Genomic DNA, 26,651 nt, shown 5'->3' with positions numbered 1-26,651 from the left:
AGAGCCAATAAAGTACACAAATACTCTAAGTGTAATAACAATGGTAAAAAGCGAGTTTATTTTACAAGTAAAAATAGTATTATAATTACTGAGAAAATAACGAGGTTACAAACACTGCACATTTTTCTAGCTAGAATTTTATTTTTATATAAAAATATTTCCAAAGGCCTTTAAAATAAACAATCTATGATCAGTCTTTAATCACATTACACATAGTTAGGGTTTCACTGATTGATAATCTGAAAGTACAGCTGAGGTCCAGAGCACATCATCTCAAGTTGTCCACTTTGTAGATGAGAGATGAGTTGGAGGGTGTCTAATTCGAGCCTGTGCAGTAAGCTTTTGTCTGAGCTGTCTGACTTCTGCCATCAGTTCCCGCTCTTGGCATGCCAGTTCTTGTCTTCTAACTGAAGACACTTAAATGAAAGAAACTCAGAATTAATATTGCAACTGTTTTCAGTAAATAACACGAATGTTTATTGGAAAAGAGGTAACTCCTGTAGAGAAACACTACATTTTATTACTGAATACCATTGTACTTGAGACAGCTCTACAGCCTGCAAAAGCAAGGAACAGTTTTCTTCGAAAGTGGTACCAGGGCAAACTAAGTTTTGTTACAAAAAGGTCAGATGTTGATGGGGTGCTATGGCAGGTCCAAAGAAACATGTTTCCTGTTGCATGCAGAGTTTTATAGCTAAGATACAAGTGTGTGCTTTCATTGACTAGGACAGCCCTCAGGAAATTACTGAAGACTAGTTCTTGACTGTAACTCTCAGTAGGATTTTCATGAAAGACAGTTCTACACATGCCCAACATCCCCAAAATCACACAATTATGAAGACACAGAAAAAGCATAGGTAAAATTATCGGGTCAGAATGAGACTAAACTAGGCTGAGGTTTAAAATGACTAGTCGCATAACGTGACACGCCTCAGGCACTTCCTACCTGTGCTATTCCTGGTAGTGATTTTTTTTTTTTAAGGTGTGAAGTAGAATACAACAATAAACTAGTTTACTATCCACTAAACATCTACGTGACTAATAATGGCTCTATCACCCATCTAGGTGTTCCAGTAATGCATATGAAGCTAAACGTGAGGGAAAGGAGGGCTGTAACTTAGAAACTTACTGTATGATGATGACTCTGATGCAGACAAATCATTCAAACACACATTTCCAGACTTTGGCACCTGCTGGAATTCTACCCCTCTCCCTGTATGTCCAGCCTTTAAATCATGCAGCCTCTCTGTGGGAAATGGAGAGAAGGTGTCTTTGTAAACTCTAAGTGTTTAAATTCCTAGTGAATTTTTCTTGCTTGAGGTGAAACAGGTTTTCTGCAGGAAGCAAAACTGGAAGGAACTCACTCCTACTAATGCCAAGTAGAATTTCCTCAGAATCTGAAGTCAACATTTTCAGTCTACGGGTCAAAGGCATGCATCACTGCACTTCATTTTAACTAATGACAGTTCCACATGTGCTGTTTCTTCCTATATAATTAATCTTCTAACAAATGGGCCACTAAGTTCATGTGGAATACGTCGACTTGTACTTGCAGTTTTAGAAGGAGACACCCATTTTAATAACTTACAGTTGCAAATTACTCAATATTAAAACCATCAGGCAAATTAGGGCAAAGTCGGAAAAACTTTGCCGAAAGCAATACTAATCATCCAGTCTTAATACTAATCGCTAATCTTGTGTGTGTGTGAGGAGATGGAAGAATAAGATAAATATCTGCAAACCCACCCAAATGCAGCGTTTCAGAAGGATGTAGTGACCAGTCCTGGAAGGACACAAATACCTTTTTTTTTTTTTTTTCCTCTGTGAACAAACACTTGGCAAAGTCACTTGTTGGTAGTGAGTTTGCTTTTCTTTAGGTTATTTGACAGAGGATTTCTAAGGGATGAGAGTTTATGATTGGTTTAAGCTGACATAAGCCTGTGCTCCTACCAAAAATGCCGTTCCCATCCTTTCCTTCGCTCCTGGTCACAGCACTGCCTCTGTGCTGGCTCTGGAGCTCAACACTGTGGTGCAAAGTTAGATCAGATGTGACTGAAGTTCCAGTCCTGGAAAGTAAGGACTAACGTGCAGTTGAATAAGCAAGCTGTTCTAGCCTGTCGTGTAGCCTAGGAATAACAGACCTGATGCAAGAGGGTATGGGAACACGTGTCTGGCACAGGAAGAAGGAGGAAAAGTGTCCCTTCTAATGGCAGCCTACAAGAGGACACTGTTTATGAAATCACAGGGATTTGGAAAATCCTACCTTGTGAAAGAAAGAAACATGTTAGCATGAAGATGACATTATGGGAACAAAGGGAAGGAGAGAAACTGAGAGTTTGTACTCCATCTTGTGTTCTTTAACTGTATGAAAACAGTTGGGGAACTTAATGCTGCCAGCTCATCACGTGATTGGAATTACAGTTAGGCTGGGACGGTACTGATCAGGTTGGAGGCAAGACTGATGTCAGTGGGACGGTCTGAAAGATATAAATGCTTGATGACAGACTCCCAGATAACCTTTGGTGAAACTGTTTTCATCCATATGAAAAATATCTCTGCCTCTATCACAGGCAACCCAAGCAGCAGGTATCTTCTAGGCAAACAGAAAATTACCGGCTGAGGTTTCCAATGTGATGAAAAATCAGTGTAAACTATCCTACGTTTTCTGTTTATCTGCCCTCCCAACAAACAATACAAAATAATGTACTGGGAGAAAAAGTATCCTCAGTTTTGGGGGTGCATGAGGGAAGTGCTGGGAAACAGAATCCCACCTATACTCAAGAGTCAAGTAATTTAATGGATCATTTATGTTGCTGCATCTGATGGATATCAAACTGAAGTTCCTTGCCAAGTCTGGCCTTACATATCAGTTACATGAAAGAATACTGCCAAACAGTGCTTATATAAAGAACTTTATCTCTAACGTTAGATACTTTGTGTGTATTCAGTTGATGAGTCCAGGCCTTCATGACTGATACCCAGGAGAACTGCATTTTCTCTAAACTCACCGAAAAAGCCATCCTCTCTTTGCAGCTTTTCAGCCAAATCTAACGCATCGTTCATTTTGTCTTCTAAAAACTGCTTCCTGTGTTCATGTGCAGCAGCAGCAGCCTTCTGCTCTTCCTCCAGTTGTGCTTTTTTCCGTATAACTTCTTCCCACTGTGCAACAGAGATATTAAGCGCATCTTCGACAGATGTATTACAGGGAAAAGGCAACAAGCAAAACCATCTGGGTTATTACAGACTACACTTCATCCTTAAATCAAAAGGTATGTTATTACACCGACTGAATGCTTCCTGTTTGAAAATTTTCTCCTTCAAACACCTGACGAAAGGTTAAGAGTCTTGAGTTAGAGAAAAAAATGAGAGAAACTTACACAATTAGGAATATGCTTTCCTAAACCTAAAATATCCTCATTAATTTGCTCTAGTGCTTTCAGAAACTTCTGGTTGAAACTGTTCTTATTCAAAACAGTTCTTATTCAATATTTTTCAGTTTTATGCCATACTATGTTATGGGCAAAAGACAGTTACATTTGTGCCGGTCCCCCTTAAGAAAAGAAATAACGCAAATACCTTTTTTTCTTCTGCCTCTCTCATGGCCTTCAGCAGTTCGGCTTCTTTTACCCTGTTGTCGTGAAGGAGCTTGGCTATCTCTTCATAACGCTTCTCACGGTCCTGATCGTCGTGCCTTAGTTTGTGCAGTGCCTGCAACCTCCAGTCGACCTCAATGCATTTCTGCTGTGCTTTGGCTAAATTTTCTTCAGCTACCTAAACAAAACATCTTTCTTACCAGGAATCCACTTACTTTATTTCAAGTACACAGCCTTACATACAGACAAAGAAAGATCTTTTGCTGTCAAACTCGTGTGTCCTGCAGCATTGCCGTTAGATGTCCCTAGTAGGAGACTGCACCTGCAGTGCCACTCCCCCATTCATTACAGAAAGCTGTCACATCTGACAGGGTTGTTTTCTGCTTCTTTTACACCCTTGGTATTCTTTCTCTCCCCCAGGGCCTTTTAAATGAGACATAAGCTCACTCCACGATTTTGGGGATTTTGCTTTCCTGCCATGGATTACATATCATTTCCAGGTGCTCTGAACATAAGAGCGATACCTGAATGCCAATACTTCCACCCACACCCATCTGCTTCCAAAAATTGAAGGCTGTTTACAAAAATTCAGACCCATATGTTTATTTCTAGACAAAATATAAATGCAGATGCCAAGCATATGGGTAGTGGGTTAGCTGCAACTATTTTTCCAACTGTGCAGTTACAAGTTCTGAGCTTGAAAATCTGAACAATTCCTAATGCCAAGCCATACACATTCATTACTGTGATCAGGAAGACAGCTTCTACAGTTGAATTTCCTGCCAAGTACTATCAACTGAAAGTTCCTTTGTGGCTTACTTTTGTTTTATTATGGTTACAAACAAAACATGTTCCTTAACAGGAGGAACTTACTCTGAAGAGCACTTTTGAGTCTTATATTCCTTTTAAGTTCTGGAAAGTGAAGGAAAATTAATACTCATGGCAGTCCCAGACAATTTCAGTATTATACAGCTGCTTGGACACTTCAGTCAGATTTTTGAAAATGTCCAAACTTTTAGCATGCCATCATGATCTATTACTGCAGGTAACTAGAAACTAGATTTCCTTCAAAATATTTTCACGTTAACTCGTACTAGCTAATTGCAATTAAAATGCTATTAACTAGTACCACTTGTACTAGTTAACACACTAACTTTCCCAAATTCATGTTAAAATCCAATCATCTTACCATCTGAGCTTTCTGTTTTTCTTCTCGATCTGTTTCCATCAATCGTTGAACAACGTGATCTTCGAGATCTGCCTTTCTTCGACTGGCATCTCTCTCTTCTTTCATTTCCCGTGTGGAGCTCTCTTGATCTTTGATAAGATGCTGCCAAACACACCAGCATAAATTATTGTTGCTAAGCTACTAACCCACTTTGGTAATTCTCTCTTTAACATTTATTAAAACTTCATTAAACTAGTATTTGAATATATCCACACATCTCATCCCACTGCATATCATAACCTACAAAAACTGTTCAAGAAAGTGATACTCCCTGCTGTTTTACCCACTCGGAATTATGCTAAGCCTGAGTCAGCACAGTGATCTCCCAGGTTTATACCGATGTAATTCTGTTCCATGGATTACAATGGAGCATGAAAGCAGAATTCCAACATAAATCAATAAGATTAATCATGAAAATATTCTCCATTTTCATGGCATATCTTAGCCAAAACCTCAGAATGCTTCACAAATATAAATCATGCTTCATAGCACAGGGACTTAAAAAAACGCATCTGCAGATTGAATGCAGAGATGATTTGTCAAAATAGTACAAATCAGCATTAGATCTAGAAAGATAATCTTAACTCTTAACAACTTTTCTTCACATTCATCGGGGCGCATCTACAGTTTTCTGAAGAAGGCACAATCCCCTCCCAGTCCTGCTGGAATCCATTGAGCTGCGCCAGCAGGGTACTGAAGCACAGTTAACATACACTGCCTCTCAACAAGCCTTCAAAGATTGAATATAGACCCTTGCTGACAGCAGTAAAACAGTTCAGGGCATGGGCAGTGAAAGCCTGCCTGTACAGGCTCTTGTGGGCGTATATCCTTGGTTAGTTAAATAATTAGTACCTTTCTAGCCTAAAGAGGATGGTCACTGTAGAATTAATTCCCTTAAACAGCTGACTTTTCATGTACTGGAACACCAGTGATCCTACCCCGGTTTGTGTTTTGTAGCCACAGTACAGCTGGCTGTGTATTTAACAAATAAATGCTAAAAGAAATTTAGCCCAGTTATGGTCAGCACAAATGATAAAAAGTCCATGGCCAAAAGCTTTAAGAAGTCAAACACACATTACTAAGTCTTTGACTGGCAGCCTTGTCAACCATTTTTATTAACTCATACTTAACTTTGCATCTGAACAAATACTTAATACAAAAAATTAAGTATTCAAAATAAAAACCTTTAATACTAAACAATGATCTTTCTGGATTACAATGTAAGGCATTTGAGGAAGGAACTGCACCTTCCCCACAAACCATCCACTCCTTTTTGCTTAATGGTGTTGCTGGCAATGAGACATTCTTTCATCCACTACATCAATCTGTCACACTGTTCCCTTCAGAAAATGGAGATATATCTGGATACCACAGATGAGAAGGTGGGAGTTTTGGGGATGAGGAACATATTGTTATAGACTTTTTTTCTTATTTACATGTTTCTCGCTTCTCTCAGCCAGCTGAGTATACAGATAAAGCCTGCATCAACCGAATGACGCCTCTGCTCAGAAGAAAAATAAAATGGGGAGGATACGGGCATTTTCTCCCAGAAAAATGGGTAACAGTGAGTACTACTACTGCTTTTATTATCACAGGGTTTATTCTAAAAAGGGTATTAAAAAAGGGAAAAAAAATCATCTCAATTTTTCCTCATATTGTCTGGTTGAATTAATACAACCAAATCTGAGAACTGCATAGGAAGAACCATTAAATATAAACATCTGTACAGTTCCCTAACAGTTACCTGTTCAAAAAGCTGTCTTTGCGATTCAAGTTCCATCTGTCGTACTTCTACATCTTGAACAGTAGCAGCTGTTTCTTGTTCTCTTATGGATGCCTTCAGGAGAAGAGAAGCACATGAAAACAGTGCAAAGGAAAAAAATCTTCTCCATTTAAAAAATAATATCAAGAAAAATGTCCAAAACCAGAAGCAGCATCCTACTTCTAAGTTCTAGTTAACTTTCTGTTATATGACCAACAATGGAAAATACTGAAGATCAAAAGTACAGGGCAAGGGAGAGAAGAGGCAAAGAGGCACAGGAATAGTTTTGCATCCAGTCACACATTAGGGAAATGTCAGGCTTGATCTAGTGCTAGTAATCTGTAAGATGCAGCTCCAAAGTGAATAAAAGGTCTCTAAATCCTGTGCAGGACAGTAGAGATATGAAAGTGGCCACCTGTGTTGAGCTGCAAAAAAGAAACTGACAGTTCCCTGAGTCAGCAAAGCGTGGTGCTGAGCTGCAAGGAATGGCTCTGCAAAGACTCGGTTCATGCCCATGAGGTTCTAAAGCTCGTGCTCCACTCTGCGTCTGCATGATGTCGTGCTTGAGCGAGTAACCCTGCAGGAGCAGAGCCAGGCTTGGCCAAAGGCTGTTTCAGAGCCTCTCAATCAATGGCAGAGTTAATTTGCAGCCTGAATACAGCCCACAGACTACTGTTAATTGACTAGTCCTTTAAGGAGCTCATTACATTTTTCAGCACTGTTGGTATACAGATAAATCTGGCTTTTCCCAGGAGTTTTGCCAGTTAAAATTGCCCTAAATTATGCATTTATCACCTCATGCTAAATACACTTTTGGGCTCACAAATCACAGTATATGAACTGAAATTTTAGTTCTACATTTTTTCTTGGTTATTCCTCTGAATAAACCTTCGAGAAAATAATTGCTTGAGCAATACTCAGCTTTTCTAGCAATTTCATCATCAAGACGTTTCAGTTCCATTTGGCGCTGATCTTGCTGGTATTTCAGAAAACGCCTTCTTGAAGCATCTAGAAATTGTAGTTCCTTTACTTTCAGTTCTCTTTTCACAGCAGCTAGTCTTCAAAGACAAAATAAACAGAAACATGGGAACTTTTATGACCTTTTATAAAAGGTCAGTAACAAAGAGCACAAGCTTGCACCACGGTCACCCATCAGTTACTAGGAGCTAATCTCTAACTTGTAAAGCTTAGGGAAGTTGCTTTCATTCTTGTCAACTGCCCAGTTTTCATTTACGAGACGAAATTAAATTCAGAGACACACAGACATCCTCTAATGGCAATCTCCCCCAATTAAGCTTTGAAGCCCTGTGCGCTGTTTCTGTTGTACGTTAATAAGCACTAGTTTAGTATTGTAATGATCCAGAGCTGGAAACTATTCCTTAGAATAATTGCCAGTGTCCTGGTACCTCTTTCAGCACAAAATTAGTCCTATGTTTATTTGCAAAATATCAAACTCTTTCAAGGAACAAAACCACAAATTCAAGAATTACTTGGCAAAGAAAATCCCACTGCTCACTTTTTAAATACAAGCCTACGTTGTAGGTTACAGAAGTTTAAGCCAAGTATCACTTTTAGTTGATCTAAAAACCTGTGGAGACAGTGAAATTCTCAAACCTTCACAATCGCAAAACGTATGAACTACGGAACGACTTTGGTACTATCTCAACTCTTTACTCCGCAACTGAAAAATAAAGCATTCATTTTTCTAAATCCACTGGAAATACAAGAACGTGTACAGTATAGCATCAGTACTCTGAGACTGTAAATGACTCTTGGATTTGCAGTTTAAGTCTGCCCACAGCCTGAAGTCTCAGTGTGCAAACAAAGAGCGATTGGCTGCCCAAGAGCATTCGCAATCCGAAGAGACCAGAGAAAAGGCTGGGAGCTGAGACAAAAATATGAAGTGTCTTGGCCTCTGATCCACTGTATTCCCTTGAGCATGGCAGTAATACAACCCAGATCTCTTCATTCCCACACCAAAATCTGACCCACCAGACCACACTGCTTTCCCACATTTCAATCTATACAAATTAGTGGCCATTTCTCCTTTACTCATGGTTAAAAATGTAATAGCAGGATACTGTAGCCAGGCCCCTAATGTTTCTTATATTATAATACCTTTGCCTCTGTTCTGCCAGCTTCTTTTCTTCTTCCAGAAGCATTTTTCGCCTTTGTTCTTCAGCTTCTTGAAGCAATTCCTGCTTTCGATACCAAGCTTCATCTTCTGCCTTCCGTTCCTGTGCTTTAGCTTCTAACTCATGCATTAACTGTCTAAATGGAAGGAGATCATGTGTTCTTATATCATGACAAGTACCAAGAAATTACTTGATTACTTTGAAATCAATAACTGAAATGTGATTCATGAGACTATGACATCCCCTTTATGTACTAAAAAAGAGTGAGAAAGATGAGAGAGAGATGAGAAAGAGCTACAGTGCTGACTTTTATAAACAGGGCATTTCAGACAAATGCAGACATCTTCACATTCTTAACCAAAAATGGTTTCTAAATGTCTCTTGAAGTCATGGTTCCCACTGATTTCAACTGCAAGCTCGGAATTCCTGGCCCTTCACAAAAAGTTGGACGTGACATTAACAAAAGTTTAGGTTCTGACTTCTAAGCTTTCAACTTTGAGGACTGGCAGCCCAGTATTTAGACCGCAAATTTAACTTAAAGAACGCGTCAAGCCAAGTAACTATTTGAATGTTAAAGTTATCTTCCCCAATTTTTTAAAACGTATTGCCTCTCTATTCTCAAGCATACATAACATAACAGAAAAAGGGAACTGCGTCCACCTGTTTGACACCGTCTTCAACTTTCCCATTAAATACCTCTCTCTTAAGTATTCAATTTCATCCTGTCTGATCCTCTCCCATTCCTGAGTTTGATAATCCACAATGAACTTGGGATATTTATTAAATACAGGGTACTGTCCTTTTGTAAGTGGTACGAAGTCATCAAGCACACGTTGTGGATGGATATCTGGTGGTGTAGCCTCCATAAAATGATAAGCTTCTTTAATCACAACGTTAATGTCCAGGTTGTTACGATGATGAAAGAAATACTGTAAGAGACATGTTTCCATTTACATTCTACAAAAGATTAAGCAAGTTTTTAATATACTTATGTAGGAATAATTAGGTAAATTAGCAAGCTCTATATCCCAAACGTTGATTAAAAAAGTGATTAAGTTGGCCCTACTGATTAGTAAAGTATCATGGGCTCAAGTGACTTGGCCCAAACATCTTCAGTTTCTAGAAGTATACTTGGGTTCGTTTTCTTTCCTTCCAACGACAGCTGTGAAGAGATTTAGGAACCTAAGTGTGATGTAAGAGTGTAAACTGCTCAAAAAGGCACTCCTACCACTGGATAGACCTCACTCAACTTTTAGTGTTTAAACATGAACCACAGAAGTTCCTCTTCTAGCAGGACTGTTCTTCCCATCAAAGATCTTCACCAAGAAAGTCTTTCAGTTAGTTATTGAAAGAATGTAGCAATAATGTTGTCTGATACTTGTCAAATTGCTCACAAGCACATTTTCAAGGTGGAATCCTTTGTCTACAGAGATGTTTTCATGTAAAAAAATCCTCCTCCTCCCTTGTAAAGCTAAACATAAGAAAACATTTTAGCTTAGCATCAGAGAACATCAAATAATATTGCCTGACTTCATAAATCTGAAAGCAAAATAATGAAACAACATGACAGAATTACTGTCTTTTGTCTCCACACACAGAAATCAATATTAGAACTCCAAATAAAAGGCAGAATTATTTTGTGGTTGATGAACCATTGCCATTTACTAAATAACTTTTAGTGGCATTAGAAAGTTTATGGAAGCTTCTAGAGATCTTGTTGCATGAAACTGCAGGAAATTGCTCAATGTTTTATTCATTTATGTACATTTGTCAGGTACTAGATGATGTTGCTCAGAAATGTAATAATACATTAATATGGAACTCAAACACCTCCTTCAAAACTCCGTAACAACAGATAATGGTGTTTCACACTTCTCTGTAGCTACACCTTCAGGTGACTGACTTCAAAAAAAACATTTACCTCAAAATCCTGTCTTTGATTACAGTGAAGCAATGGAGCTCTGGAACATACAATATAGGCAACAACAATCATTAGGAAGTATGAAGGATGGTTAGAGAAGATATTATCAAAGACTTTGAGCCATTCTTCTCTTGTTAGAACCTCAGAGAACAGGGTTTCTAGAAGAGGCCAGGCATAAACCTACATCATTTGGGAAAATTGAAAAAACAATCCATTAGTAGAATTTTACTATTTCTTTCACAGAAATAATATAAAATTTTCTTGCCTTATACCACGAGTCTAATCATTTATGAAAGAAACAGGAACTAAACCAGAATATTTGAAGATACACTTTATTCCTCACTATAAATATTCAAAATGAATATGGGGTAAATATACATAATTTTCTTAATTCCCTGGATGTGTTTAGCTTTGTGAAGCTAAAATCGTCCTTAATGATAAACATGTATAATTATGGTTTTGCCTTACTTACAAAATTCATTCATCACACCTACGTTGAAATAAATAAAAAAAAAAGAAAGTAAAAATACATTTATAATTTGGCCAGTAGATTTTCAAGCACTGTACACTTGAAAGGGAAGGATCTCTAAGAACTACAATAGCATATACATGAGATTTATGACTATGCAAAAAAGAAAAGTTGCAGGAAAGCAATGATATATTCTTTATACTCCTATATCATTCACTATTATTTAATGAAAACTCCTTCAATAAAAGAATTATGTCAAAATAAAACACTAGCGTACTATCTATCATTTACTGCAATGACATTTCACATACAAATGTAGGCTAGAATGTTACCTGCGAGGTCACGTTGTATTTTATAAAATGCTGAAGTAGTTCTTTGTCATGATGTGCTAAAATATTTTCCATCATACTAAGGACATTAACTGGAGGATTGGGAAAATACTCAAACCAGTGCTGACAAAAATTAACTAAAGAAGAAACAAAACAAAACACAATCCATTGTAATCCAGAGAGGAAGACTCTTGACAACCTTAAGGTTTGTTTATACGTGAATTTAAGAGGAAGTTTTAAGCGAAGTCTATTTAAGGCATTCCTCTCTCTCCTACCATTTATTCCTACACCTTTTCCACAGTACGCTGCTCCTCCAGCTGCACTGGCATGAGTGTGTCAGCACGCTGTGAACCAGCTTGGGAAACTAATCTGGCTCAAAGATAAAATGAAACGAGTCTGTGTGCTGTGTGGCTAGGTGGTTGGGGGTAGATGGGAATACTTAAGCCAGTTTTTCTGTCTCATCAAGCTACAGCCTGGATCAAGTAATTTTTAACATACTAAGAATAATTTTGGTAAACTTGGGTACTTATTCACTAACAGCATGTGTTTGCAAAGTGTGTATGGATGCTTGGCAGTACTTATCTTCTGTAGATTTAGAAGCAGCTGCAGCAACTAATTTAAGTGTAGTGCACTTTAATTTAGTATGTTTTTTCAGAAGACAGCCATAGAGAGCTTTCAGCCAAATGTCTAATTTTGAGGTACCATGTGTTTAGGACAGCTAAACACAGTAAAACTTTAAAAGAGATCATTCCCCTTTGATTGGGGTGGGCTTGACTACTTTTCCCATGTCTCAGATACAGATTTTAGTTATTAAATATGATGCAATTATGCAAGATACATTCATTTTTCATGATTAGACTTTACAAATGCTGTAAAACTGCTTGGTTTTGCTACAAATACTGCAAAAGGAAGTCTAATATCTTGCTTTGATTTAAAAACAGGTTTTGGTTTTAAACGTGCAGTGCTACATATTAATTCCTGGCAATACCTTTAGAAGAGAGTCTGGTGACATCTTAGGAAAGCACTTCATTCATTTCATCAGGAAAAACTCTTTTGCATGGGAAAGCTTAAACATGTTGCATCATATTTGACTTCTGAAAATCGTTGCTTACCTACCTACTACTGTAGCAACAACTTCAAAGCAGATCAGCTGGTTGTTCTGGAATAATTTTACAAATGGGAATGCTAGCAAAGGAATATAAGGTGTCTCACCAAAGATAGCAGACCAGTGAGCTAGAGCTGATAAGGTCCTGTATGTAAAGGCAAGAAAAGGTGTAGAAAACATTGGTCCCAAACCAAACAAATGCATTTTAGAACGATCATACTATCATGTAAAATGTATCATGTATCATGCTAAAAAATGTGAAATTCAAACTAGATGCAGGATTATACCGGTTATAAAAACAAAAATGCATCAGGGCACTGCTATTTCATTTTAGACTTTTCCTTCAAGCTGATTCCAGCTACTGCGTACACTTCAGATCAATATATGAAAATATAAAGCTATAATATTTAAGTAGATATAAATATACATTTTACCTCTGTAAAACTCTCAGCAGTTTCCTGCTTTTGATCGGATACTCATTCTGAATATTCACAAACGCACTGTGGGTACCCTTATCTATTAGGCTACTGAATGCTAAGTGGTTTTCAGGAAGTTGTAATAAGGAACGCCAAACAAACATCCTGTAATTAAAATGGAGACTTAGTCAAGCAGCTTCTCTTTCATAGACCAGTAAACACACGCAAATTGATTTAGTGCAAGCATGAACATGCACACGAACATACCTGTATTTTGCTGGATATTCGCCGTATCCTTTCAACAAAGCCTGTAGACGTTTCTTATTTAATCCACCTGGCAATTCATTCTACAAAACAGGGAATCAACGATAAATCTAAGGATTTCTTGTTCTTTACCTCTTTCCTTGCACAGTAGCTAAATAATGAAGCTCTTAGCATAACATTAAAGAAAAACTATAATGTGTACAGCTACTTTATCCCAGGCATTTCAACAACAAAGATCATTCATCTCCTGCTGAAATCCAACAGCTGACACTGATTTCCAGCAAAAGCAGACAGACCCTGACTGACTAAACTATATATAAATAAATGATGGATATGGTCAACCAAAGAATATTTACATAAGAAATGGATTATGTTCTGATGAATGTTACAGAAGAAAATATCTATATGTGTGTGTATATATATATATTTGCATATATGACTATATATATATATATATATATATATATATATATATGAGACTCAAGATAAAGACATAAAGAGAAGGCAGCACAATGATGAGGGAAGGGAAACAAATGTACCGATAACGCATCATCTGAACAATTCCGAAGGATGAAATAGCTTCTAGGCAGACATCTTAGAAGTGCAGTTTGCTAGCAGGGAAGCAGATCAGATCTGCCAAATAAGCAAATGTGTCACAAGTTGCTTGAACAACTTCAGAGGTACCCAAACCTGACTGGAGGAATGGTAGCTCTGGCTGTGTCACATAATACAGGCTGAACAGCGAGCAGAAACGGTGTAAAACTCCCTTAACTCTGCTCAAATGTCCAAATGAATCAATGCCTGAACTTATTCTCAAAAAGTAAATGGCTTTTTTTTTTTCTTTTTGTAATGAAATTTAAATGCTGCAGACTGGAGAACAAAACATTTGCAATTTCTTCCTACCTCTTTATTTTCAAGTGATGTGTTTGCTTGCACTTTCAGCAGTCTGGTTTGAATTTTGTTTCCTTTGGATTTCCAAGGCCGCTCTGACCTTCCTGAAGTCACTTTCATCGTCAGCTTATTTGCCTCTGACTTGCACTTGGGCCAATCCTCCACTACTTTGAACTGGGGTGGTGGAGGCTAATATTAAGCAAAAATAACTTGGTTAACATTTTGTAAGACCGAATAAATCACACTGTAATTTAATGTTAACTATTTTATATGCTATATCCTTGAGCTTGATGGCCATACCATGAAGAAGAGAGCCACATTTATAACAGAAACAAATATATATGGTCTGTATACTCCTGAACACGTATGCCAGAGAATTAAGCTGCAGTAATAAACTAGCAAGAAGTACTGTGAGAATGTTTATGTAGCTTCCAAACGTCAAATCAAACATCATGTTATTTCCTTGTTTAGTAAACACTAAGATACAATTGTGATAGTATAAATGCGTACCAGGTAGCATTCTGGTTATTTATTTTAGTATGTTTCTCAATGTTACTAAAATACTTTGCATTTCTATAGCACCTGTTAGAAGGAACACGAGAGACCTTTACAAACTTATAAATTAATCATCAGTGTCAGGTAGGCATTAATTCAGTTTTGGAGATTGGGAAAGCAAGGAACAAAGTGGATATCCCAGTTCATGTCAACCCGGCAGCAAAAGTGCAAATGGAATGCATGTGTGACATCTTTACACATCCTTCCTCAGCTCCAACTCCTTCATTATCCAAAGCTGGTTACTGTTTACTTCAAAGACGTGGTGATTAAAGATATATGGAATTCTGGATTTAGAAACCTGACTCCCATTAATAAATTACTTTAATAAAATAAGAACTGGTATTTAGAATGTTTGTTATTTAGGAAGGATTAGGAGTATGATTGTGCCATAATGATGGATGCTGGTATCCAATAACACAGCAAGAAGAACAAAATCACAGTAACAAAAAGACCATTCATGCCTGCAGTTTAAGAGAGCATTAGTTGCAAAGCACTTCCTGGTAGGAAATGGAACAGAAGCAGCACAATTGTGCTGTTTCCATCTCCCCCCAAATGTCATTGCAAAGTAAAATTGGTCCATATAAATCACTGTAGAAAAAAATGCCACTTCCCCCTCCTCCCAAAACCAGAAACACAATGATGCACTTTGAAAACATCACATTACCTGACAGGCTGGAATAACAATGAAGGGAACCCAACAAGCCACTTTTTCTGTATTTGTAGTGTTAAATATGACACTGCCACACTTCTAAGCCAATGATACATCAGCAAACTACTGCTGATACAAAAGTTACGTGGACAAGTGTCACCTTTAATAGGATTTACTGCAGTTATGAGAAATGTACCGTACCTTATTTGCTTCCTGAGTCAAAGCTTGGACACTGTATAAATTGACACTACCATTTTCCATTACTGATGCAATATACCGTCCATTGGGGCTAATCGCTGCTGTGCTAATTCCCTCTTCATGACTCCCAATGGCAAAAAGCAGTTTGCATGTTTCTATATTGATAAATCTCATAATATTATCTTGACTTAATACTCCAAGGACCTATAAGTTAAAAGGATTCATCAGTAATGCTGTCAATGTAAACCAAAGAGGAATACTAAATTAAGGACTGACATTCCATTAAACTGTAAGAGCAACTGAACAAACATTCAGCACTGTAGCTTTCCTCTTGTATAGTATGGGCCCATCTCCCCACTGTCCCCAAAAAGCCCTTAAAGTACTTGTGTTGCCTTGAGTAACCAAACATCCCCCCTCAAGTTTTATTTATTTATTTATTTATTTATTAAAACTGACCTGATTGGAGCCCCCATCAAAACTGTCCGGGAGGAATTCCAGATGGCGAACAGCTCGTACTTTTGTAGGCATCTGGATTATTTTTATCAGCTGCTTTGATTCTAAACACCATAAGTGAAGATGATTTGATTTTCCACCAGCTACAAAAATCCGGCCATCTCTGGATCACAGAGGAGGCAAAGTTTCTCAGCATTCATCAGAATACTATAACTTAAGCTAGTATTAGCTACAGAGATCATACATTTCTTTCTATGCCCTCAAATCACTTGGGAATCTGCCATTATTCCTGTCATACTCTACTGAAAGAACAAAATAGCTCCTAAATAATAAAATTGCTTTCGTAATAGATGAACTTTATTTTAGTGGTCATTAAATTAAATTACTTTATTTCAACTACTATGGGACTATAATAAAAACTGCTATTGATCCTTGCTACAAGCGTCAGTCGTAGCAGATTTCAAAAGCTTATCATAGCATATAGCTCAATGCTTCCATAAAACATGACAAATAAGAAAAGCTGTTTTAATATTAGTTTTTGTAGTTTGTCTTTAGAATGTTTAAAATAGCAATTTACCTGGTAACTGCAAAGCTCTTGTAAAGTAATGTAGAACATTCTACTGCAGTTGGCAACTGGTATTTACAGTGCAGAGTATCAAATTCCCATGCAAAAACAGAATTATCTCTGAAACAGCTGAGGATGGTGTTACTCAATGGAAGAAAAAAAACCTGAAAGAATATGAAAAAGAAAAAAATGGAATGACATTGTCAAGGAATTACCTTTTACATTGGACCAAAGTGAATGGCAGAACAGAACAGAGCAAAAAAAAACGTGACAGTATGGATATTTTGGTAACTCTGTAATGCAGCTGCAGTGCGAGGCTTTGATCCCACAGCGGGATCCTTTCTCCTATAACAGACAAGTCTGCCATGCTCTCCCTTGCACTGGTTCAGAACTTGTTGTACCTTTTGCTAAGCCAGTTTAACTCACCAAAATGACACAAATCTTTACCCGGGTTATTTTTGTGACTGTCTTACGGAGGGTTCTGATGAACGTCAGAGAGGGTATAACACACGTACTGGGAAAACGCACCCAGCAGCAGCAAAGGATGGGAGTCAGGAGCCAGAACTGCTCACTGAGCACTGGAGGGTTTTGAAGAGCTTGCTGCATCTTCTACAAACTAACTTCAGCTTTCAACAGCTTGCAAATGTATTGTATGAAGCACTAACCTTCAGACCTAAGCTCCTTAATTTTACATACAATTATTAAATGTTATAAATATTGTAGAAAGTTTAGCAGTGTATTCTGCAACTATGAAATGCAGAGTTTGAAAGCAAATAAAATCAAAAAGCTTGTAAATATATTTTTTATTATTCTGAACGGGTGTATTGTTTATGTGCAATTCCTTTTGATTAAAAAAATGGATTTTTTACATGTTGGGATGTCATCAGATACATTCTTGCTGAATGACAAACTACTGGCCTAGACAGAGGTTCTGCTTTAGCAGCAGCACAGGCAGCTTCAGCTAATTCCCTACAGCTATGACTTTGAAGGTTGAATTCCAAGTGTTTTTGGCTATTTGTTCATTGAGGGACTGACTACCTGAAGGGTTCACTAGCTGACATTTACAGTCAGTGCCAAGAAATTCAGAGTTTTGGTCCAAATTGTTTCTCTGGGCCTTGAAATCTGGATAAATGGGACAGGATTCATGTTGCTGAATGTCAGTGACTGAAAGTTGGATGTTCAGCCCAATTCAGTCACTTGGCAGTGAGCAGAAGTTACCTGTGAGGAAAACGTCATTTCACCTACCACAGTAATTTCTGTTCAGACAGACGGAGCTGCCCCTTCTCCCTCAGGGACTGAGGAAGCCTAGACAATGAAATGAGAGTAAATGCCTATCGTGCAGATGGATGAAGTTAAGCAACATGATTTCCACCTTTTCTTACTTCCTATTATCAAAAAAAGTCTGTTGCTCCTTCCAACAGTAAACGAAGCCCTAGGAAGGGTTTAAAGTTGCTATTTAAGTTCTGGCAAGCTGGAGTAATGAGCAGTTCCTCGTTTTCTGCTTTGTCCTAGAAAAATACCACAAGCTGGTCACACGCAGCTGTTGAATGAGCGGCAACGCTTTGAAAATGGTCATTACAGATGTTTTTTCTTTAGCTCTTCTTCCTCATTTGTCTTTTTTTCCACCTGCCATTCTTACAGCGTGCAACTCAGCCTGTCATATTAACTTTGCTTTGTCCCATACCAAATGAGCAGAAGGTGTGTTTTGGACTGCAATCTGGGCTTAAATAAAAGGGTACCACAAAGAACTCTACAGACTGGTGTGAAAGTAACTAGCAAGCAGGAGTCCAACTTCGGACAATGAGTGTCATGGCTGTGTCTAATAATAAATCTGATCTTTAATAAAGCACTTACCTGTATATCTGGAATCATGGAATAGGAGTAAACAGCATTATCTCTATTCTAGAGACACCAAAATGAAATCCAGATAAGATGGATTACTTGCATGAAGTCCTATCAGGAATTGTAGAGCCAAACCGAAATTGCAGGCTCTTGCTTCCCAAACAGTGATTTATTCACTCAACTGCAGTCACTACTGCTTGGATTTAAAAGTTTGTTTCTGCATTGTAACATCCTGATCCTACCAAATTCCAAGAGTCATTCATCAGCGAGAAGCCCCTGCATGTAGCCTAGACAAAGAAAGATGAGCAGCAGAAAAATCACAGAATGGGTTGGGTTGGAAGGGACCTTAAAGATCACCCAGTTCCAACCCCCCTGCCCTGGGCAGGGACACCTCCCACCAGACCAGGCTGCCCAAAGCCCCATCCAGCCTGGCCTTGAGCACCTCCAGGGATGGGGCACCCACAGCTTCTCCGGGCAACATGTGCCAGGGCCTCACCACCCTCTGAGTGAAGAATTTCCTCCTTATATCGAATCTAAACCTATCCTCTTTCAGTTTAAAAGCCCTATCCTTTGTTCTATCACTACTTGTAAAAAGTCTCCCTCTGTCTTCCTTGTAAGCCCCCTTTACACATTGAAAGGCTGCCATAATAAAGATCTTGTAGACTAAAGAAATGCAGCCTCCTTTGGAGAGAAGACATGACAATTATTTTAGTGATGTGCACTAAAGAGCAGCTTTAATAAAGCAACTAAAAACGTATACACGATCTCCTCCAGTAATTGCCAGGTGACTATTTCAGGCTGACAAAATTCCTGCCTGACCTAGTACAGGGTGAAAGCACTCAGATGAGGATCCTCGTTCTCTACAAAATCGGCACAGCTGTTCAGCGACCAGTCTGATGAGAACTTCGGTTTGAAGTGGTACGTGTAAGACTATTCACTGTAGGGCAGCACGTGTGCAAGCAATGCTCAGGCACTGCAGTGGTGCTTTCTGTAGTACAAATGCCCAAGTCTGACGTTTGGTGGCGCAAGCAGACCTATTTAAAGAGGCATAACAGGATGGTAGACCTATTTAAACCACTCCCTGACACAAACGTACTCATTCTCCTCCCCTGTGTTGTTCCAGTATTGGTGCAGAGCAAACCAAACCAAAGAAACCACTAGGCTAAAATGCAGCAATTTCTTTTTGCTGAGTTACTTCTCAGCTTGTTTGCTCCTACATTCAGTGCTTCGTGCGCACAGGAGGAAGAGAAGCTTTGGAATAAGCAGCTGAATGGGGTAGGTGGTGGTGACTAAGTTACCATCATCACCCCAAAACTGTTTTTTGAACAACACCCTTAGAATCACAAATTCATTCATGTTGGAACTGATCTCCGAAGGTCATCTGAGCCCATCCCCAGGTCAAAGAAAGGCCAGCCTCCAGGTTAGATTGGGTTGGTCCCAGTCACAGCCGACCAAGTTCTGAGTAAAGATACTCATCGGTTCCTTTCATGTTCCCAGCAGATCTCTGCAACTGCTGACCACCCACTGGTCTGGGTGATGTGACTGGCCAACAGTCAGGGAGATACACCCAAGGAACGCAGGAAAGATTCTGCTGAATTTTTAAAAGTATCATAGTCATAGAATATCCTGACTTGGAAGGGACCGACGGGGGTCATTGAGTCCAACTCCTGGCTCCACACAGGACCACCCAAAATCAGACCATGTGTCTGAGAGCGTTGTCCAAATGCTTCTTGAACTCTGGCAGGCTCGGTGCCGTGACCACTGCCCTGGGGAGCCTGTCCCAGTGCCCGACCACCTCTGGGTGCAGAACCTTTCCCTAACCCCCAGCCTGACCCTCCCCTGTCCCAGCTCCATGCCGTTCCCTCGGGTCCTGTCGCTGTCCCCAGAGAGCAGAGCTCAGCGCCTGCCCCTCCGCTCCCCTCGTGAGGGAGCTGCAGGCCGCCATGAGGCCTCCCCTCGGCCTGCTCTGCTCTGGGCTGAACAAACCAAGGGGCCTCAGCTGCTCCTCACACATCTTGCCCTCTATTTTCAAGTACTATGATTTTAGCATGTGGTATTACTCCTGCTGAGGTATGCTTGCTTGCCCTTTAGCAGTTGTTCTTTACTCACCTTCTGTATACCCACAGAATGACGAACGTTCAGCTTTCTTTTCCTTTGAAAGGTGTCCAAGTCCCAGAGCTGCGCTGTATCAGTGGAGGTAGTGATGGCATACCTGCCTGAGCCACTGACCGAGATGGAAGACACTGAAGAATCATGTCCTCTCATCCAGCTAACTAGCTCCTTGCTTTCTGTGGGAGTTGATGGGAAAATAAAGAATATGAAAGTCATTCCAAGTGCAATGACTATTACACACTTCATTGCCAGCACTATGCTGTGAAAGAGACTTTTAAATACACCAGGTGTATGACCGTTTTACCATCACAATCCAACAAACAAGAAACAAATATATCAGTCTTCAGATTATTATTATACCACAGAGAAACATAACCTCTTCATCTCTAAATAACAGGTTTAAGTAACAGATTTCATAAATTATTCTCAGTTCTACACAGAAATCCAACCTGCACAGGCTTGTTTAATTTAGCCTAAGAATCAATCATAAGAAATCATGAACGTTAAGATCAGGTAAATTCAGCACGCCTTGTGGGCAGATTATCTGATGTGCACACGGGCAGAAGGATCTAGAAGTTGAATATTCAGAAGGCTGAACGCTCTAGTTAGAGTTCTCCACTTGTTTTGACTTGTGGACGATCCGTGTGAATGATTACGCACCTATTTACAGGTGCAAGCAAAAAAGGTTTAATGACAATGGGCAATGCCTATAGAAAAGTACAGTCAGAAAGCAACACCTCATTAACTCTTTTAGAGTCCAAAACATTTTTCTGCTGTGCTCTGCACGCTGAGGAAATAGCTCTCTGACTACATTGTCTCCCACTGGTGACTGCGTGACCACTAATCCTTCCTCAGCAACTGAACTGCAGTTGTGGCAATCAGACTACGTACACGGGGCAGTCTGCCTGACTGCCCGCGGGGTGCTTCCAGCTGACCGACTGCTACGGCATCAAGGGTGGGAAACGGCCGGAACGCAGCTTGTGAAGCCTAACAGCCAAACTTGCTGCTGGGCCTCCAGGGAGTTGAGTGTTCAAAGCTGTTGTCACACAGGAGGATGACATGGGATTACAGAGAAGGGCTTCTGAAGTAGGGGACGGGGCCCACTGACTATTATCTAACACACCTCTAAGGGTAGCTCACCCAACGCTGACTTATGTGAAGATCACTTCCATTTTAAAACATTCTTCGGTATGATTTGGTATCTGGAAACAGAGCCATAAAAACATGCAGGACTGTGGGATAATTAGCAATATTTCTCTAAGTGCATCCAAAAACTACGGTTGGTCTTACCGTGGTTGAAAGGAAAAGCCAGAAGGATTTCAGACCTCATCTCCTACTCTTCTTTTATTTTGGGAAACATTGTTACTTTAAAAACTGCACTAACAATATCAGCCTCGAACCGCTCAAATCCCAGGTAAGTGACTCCTATGGCTTTTTAAAAAGACTTAAGTCCAGACGATATGAGACATTGCAGTTACAACTTCGACAGGTTAAGTTAGGAAGAATGAACTGTCAATGCCCTTCACCATTTAACTTCTAATCAAGTCAGAGGCACACAGCTAGCCTGCGAAGTTAATTTTAGAGATTGCTTTTGAATAACGATACAGATCTGCTGGCGTTCTCAATACAACTGACAATTCTTTTAGTATATAAGCTTACTTTGTTTACAGATTTTACTGTAAACATAGTTTACAACTGGTTCAGTTGCAAACTAACGTATTGTTGACCGATTTTGCTTTGATTTTATATAGAATACCTTGTTCTACAAAAAACCAAACAACAGAACATATATAGATTTGCGTTCAAAAGGTAAAATATATAATTGTGATCCTGTGCCAGCCTTCAGCTAAACAGATGCCTGTGTGACTCAGTGGGAACAAGAAGCTCTGACAAAGTGAAGGGTTTATTTACTCCCGGGACCATAACCCATACAGGCCTCACAGGTCTCAACTTGTGTTTTTTTTTGTTGTCTGGGGGGTGGTGGTAAGAACACAAGGCATGAGGTGCATAAAAGACTTCAATCAATTTACAAAAAATTGAGATTGAAACTAAAATTATAAAGGCTTTCATAACTATCCGGATAATAAACCTTTAAATTTCTCCTTACCCGTATCAAAGCATTTAACAGAATAGTCTGCCAAAGCCACCAGGAATTCTGTCTTTCTGCGAAGATTAAATGCCAAAGCAGTGCACGCCTGCATTGTTCGCTGAACAAGGTTGAACCTATTTAAAAATACACGGCCTCACTGTGTTAGCAAACTTGGGGTCATTATGTCAAGTGAAGAAAAGGCTTAAACAGCTTCAACATATTTCACCAAGAAATAAATTAACTCAAAGGAAGGGAGCAAATAAATCATATCTACTTATAATAAATACAACAATCAGTGCTGATACTGTAAAATTTAGTAGTGTAAAACTGGAAAGACATTAATGTACTTCTGCAAAATGACGATACCTGGACTAATTTGTTGTAATTCATGGCTCACATTATTAATTGATCAGTACTGCTCATAGAACAACTTCATCGGTAGTCTTTAATCACTGAAGGTCTGTGAAACTGCTGTTTGTTCGGTTTACAATTACAATCCTCTTATCTTTTTGGAACAGCTACGCTAATGAAATAGGACACAGGAAACCTACATCAGACACTGGCTGGCAGCTTCAGCTCTGAGCAAACCTCCACCTATCTCCACAGCCACAGAAACCTGAGGTTGAAACCAGACCTGTGGCACTGTGGCAGGCAGGTTCCATGTCCCTGAATGTTACAGACAGCAGGATAATTACGATGTCTTGATATAAATATTCTTACCTGTTTCCCTTCAGGTCGAAAACATATATATTGCCTTGGTGGTCTCCAGCAAGGAGGGAATCTCCAGAACTGTCAAACGCCACATTCAGAAACCGTATCGTCTTTGAAGGAGCTCCTGGGGCACTATGAGTTATATTTACTATAACTCTGTGAAGAAAGCAAGCAAAACAACCTTGTTTAGAATTGTTTTTATAAACATGCATTCTTCCAAGACCTAGAATTTAAAGATTCCTAGATTATGGTTTTAGAATTCTAATCATTCCTGGTGTTCTATGAGAAATCTTCCATGAAAAACGTGTATTTCTAATATTAAAAATACACTAACTAAAGGAAGCAATTCACTACGTTGGAAGGTAGTTATAGTCAGGAGATGTTAAAGAAAGCAGGCAGGGCGAAATTCACCATTCGTGGTCCTCTTGTGTGGGCCCGAGTTAACTGATTTTCATTTATATTACTGAGTAACAGTAACTTGTATGCTGGTGTATCATCTACCAAACTATCTGAAAACACAGCTCAGCGCCCAGCAAGGAACCTGCCTCTTTGTTGTCACTGTAAAGAAACAAGCTAGAGAAAACTGAAAAGCTGTGAATTACTGTTAAAAAACAAACAAACAAACAGGACCAAACAAAACTTGGATTAGATGTGGAGAGGTTGGGGGATAGGGGAATCCATTTTAACACCACTTCTCTCCAGAGTCTTCAAAAGCACAAAGCAAGCCATCTTTACCATTGTTCAGCTGAGATATTACAGAGCAAAAGCTACTGCTTTCTCACGTTCTCTCCTCGCGTCACGCTGCTAGCATAAAATGAAGCCAGATGCAGAACAGAACCTCATGTGCAGAATGAGCCAGAAATGGACGGTTTTTTCCAGGAAGCAGCACAGTAAGATTTGGGAGGCCTGCTGCTCCTGGATTTCTTGGATAATGCTGGGAAAACCAATATTATGGGAGGCTGGTTAAGGACTGCAGGGCCCTTACAGAACACTGTGGCCATGGCAGTGTAAAATCCTGGTATCTACCTGTTGTCAGGAGAGTAGAATACGTAAGCCAGCGCCTGCATGCAACTGCTGGTGTATGCACAAAGTGTGAGTGAACCCCAGGAGGGCCACGCAGCTATCGTACACGCTAGAGCTAAAAACTAATTGCACTTTGTCTTGCTATGCCCTTTCCTTTCTGGGATAAAGGGGAAGGGCCATAAAAATGAAATTAGAAGGATAATAAGCTATTTAAATTAACAGCTTGTGATAAATTAGTATCTTCAGCATCATAAAAGTACGAAGTGTGACTTCTGATTCTAAAACACCCTGAAGTGAGAGGACTTATCAAAGTAGTTAACAGCATCTCCCAGGTCTTCCTCAACACCGTTCGCTGCCTTTCAAAAGTTGCTTCGCTACCAAATTAACTTAGTAGGATAAAGGGACCAGTTCATGGAGCTGCACCCAGATTTCCCATGTCAAACACCACACAGGTATGCAAAAATAGCATTCTTACTGCTCTTCGGTTTGGGACGGACAGTATTTCAAACACTTTTAAATTAAACTCTTGTGGGAATTTACCCTTGGTATTTAAGGAAGTTAAAAATAAAAACAAACAGAAAACAAATTCGGGACAATTCTGACATTCACAGGTTCCAAATAAGCTATTTTGAGCATTTAAGCTCAGATAAAATAAGCTATTTCAGCATGCTTAACTGGTGCACCATTAGAGATGTTCAGCCTTCGGAATAAATTACTTGTAACCCTCACATCTACACCCGTCTCTGAGGCCAGCACCTCAACACCCGTGTACTTGTATTTAGCACTTTAGTGACGTACACAGTGACGTTCTGTATCACTGACATGATCTGAAACATCACACGACCAACTACACGCTTCACACTCCTGGTTACACAGAGGTTAAGGTGTAATCACAGAATCAGTAGGGTTGGAAAAGCCCTCCGAGATCGTCTGGTCCAACCACCCCCCTACCACCAATGTCACCCACTGAACCGTGTCCCTAAGCACCACGTCCAACCTTTCCTTGAACACCCCCAGGGACGGTGACTCCACCACCTCCCTGGGCAACCCGTCCCAATGCCTGACTGCTCTTTCTGAGAAGAAATGTCTCCTCATTTCTAACCTAAACCTCCCCTGGCACAACTTGAGGCCATTCCCTCCGGTCCTATCACTGGTTCCCTGTGAGAAGAGGCCGACCCCCAGCTCCCCACACCTTCCTTTCAGGTGGTTGCAGAGAGCAATGAGGTCTCCCCTGAGCCTCCTCTTCTCCAGACCAAACACCCCCAGCTCCCTCAGCCACTCCTCACAGGACTTGTGCTCCAGGCCCTTCACCAGCTTCGTAGCCCTGCTCTGGGCACGCTCCAGGGCCTCGATGTCCTTCTGGTACTGAGGGGCCCAAAGCCGAACACAGCACTCGAGGTGCGGCCTCACCAGAGCAGAGTACAGGGGAAGGATCCCTGGTCCTGCCGGTGGAACACTTCCACTATAAACTACGGTGTAGCTAAATCCCTAATTACCGAGGTGAGAGGCATTGCTCACAGCGCCGTTACACCGATACAGTGACAGGTGGAGTGCAGTGAAGTTATTTCTCCTGTTTTAATGTTTTAACATCTGGGGGGGGACCGGGTGCTGGCTCACCCAAATGCCCCAGGCGGGTCGCAAAACCAGGGAATAATTCAGGGAGAATTCAGGAGGGATTCAAGATAGCCCAGGAGAAATTCGGGAAGAATTCAGGGATAGTTCAGGAGGGATTCGGGGACAGTTCAGGGATAGTTCTGGAGGAATTCCGGGAGAATTCCGGAGGGATTCAGGGATAGTTCAGGAGGAACTCAGGGGGAAAGGTCCCCTCTGGGGGCCCCTCACCGGGCAGGCCCAACTTAGAAACCAGAGGGGCCGCCCAGACCAGGCCTGGACGCCTGCAGCCCACCCACCGGGCCTCCTGCCTGCCTTCAGAGCGACTTAATTTAATTTGATTTAATTTAATTTAATTTAACTTAATTTAATTTAACTCCCCCCCCCCCCCCCCCATGACCCACCGGGGAGCTGCCCCCCGGCGCTGCCCCCGGCCCCCTCCCGCCCCCTCGGCCCCCCCCCGGCAGCCCCAGCGGCCGTTACCCGCCGCCGCCGCCCGCCGCCGGGCCGGGCCCGCGGGCCCACAGCGGGCCCTGGCTGCGGCCGCCCAGCTCCCGGCTCGGCATCCTCCGGGCTCCCCCCCAAACGGCCGCCAACCGGCGGAGGGAGGGGGAGCCGCGCTCATGGTACGGCCCGGCCCCGCTTTGTTGATAGGGGGAAATAGGGAACAGGAGGGTGATTCCCCCCCCCTCTGATAGGATGGGATGGAACAGTCCCCGCCCGGCGGCCG

The 26,651-nt window shown here is 40.5% G+C and overlaps 1 protein-coding gene across 3 annotated transcripts; it reads right to left on the bottom strand.

The window, feature by feature from the left end:
* Positions 1-31: 31 nt before the first annotated feature.
* On the bottom strand, positions 32-26,502 carry TBC1D31 (TBC1 domain family member 31). Of its 3 annotated transcripts, XM_035556210.2 has the most exons (22): positions 26,405-26,502; positions 23,297-23,443; positions 22,595-22,710; positions 20,485-20,663; positions 16,546-16,697; positions 15,972-16,131; positions 15,519-15,719; positions 14,126-14,302; positions 13,226-13,305; positions 12,977-13,123; positions 12,650-12,687; positions 11,441-11,574; positions 10,640-10,819; positions 9,415-9,647; positions 8,702-8,854; positions 7,506-7,641; positions 6,566-6,658; positions 4,783-4,923; positions 3,577-3,771; positions 3,009-3,159; positions 1,130-1,246; positions 32-416 (listed from the first exon to the last, which is right to left on the bottom strand). In XM_035556210.2, the coding sequence occupies exons 1-22, from the start codon at positions 26,485-26,487 to the stop codon at positions 274-276; spliced, it is 3,156 nt and encodes a 1,051-aa protein (XP_035412103.2). In that variant the 5' UTR covers positions 26,488-26,502; the 3' UTR covers positions 32-273. The 3 variants fall into 3 exon arrangements, with proteins under 3 accessions (XP_035412103.2, XP_035412104.2, XP_035412105.1); XM_035556211.2 differs by lacking the exon at positions 1,130-1,246 and having other exon boundaries at positions 12,554-12,687; XM_035556212.2 differs by lacking the exons at positions 20,485-20,663; positions 22,595-22,710; positions 23,297-23,443; positions 26,405-26,502 and having other exon boundaries at positions 12,554-12,687; positions 15,972-16,072; positions 16,546-16,673.
* Between the last annotated feature and the right edge of the window lie 149 nt (positions 26,503-26,651).

This window comes from Cygnus atratus, chromosome 2, assembly GCF_013377495.2.
Source record: "Cygnus atratus isolate AKBS03 ecotype Queensland, Australia chromosome 2, CAtr_DNAZoo_HiC_assembly, whole genome shotgun sequence".
NCBI lineage: Eukaryota > Metazoa > Chordata > Aves > Anseriformes > Anatidae > Cygnus > Cygnus atratus.
The sequence above is the reverse complement of the archived record's forward strand: the minus strand, read 5'-3'. Positions and strand labels throughout refer to the sequence as shown.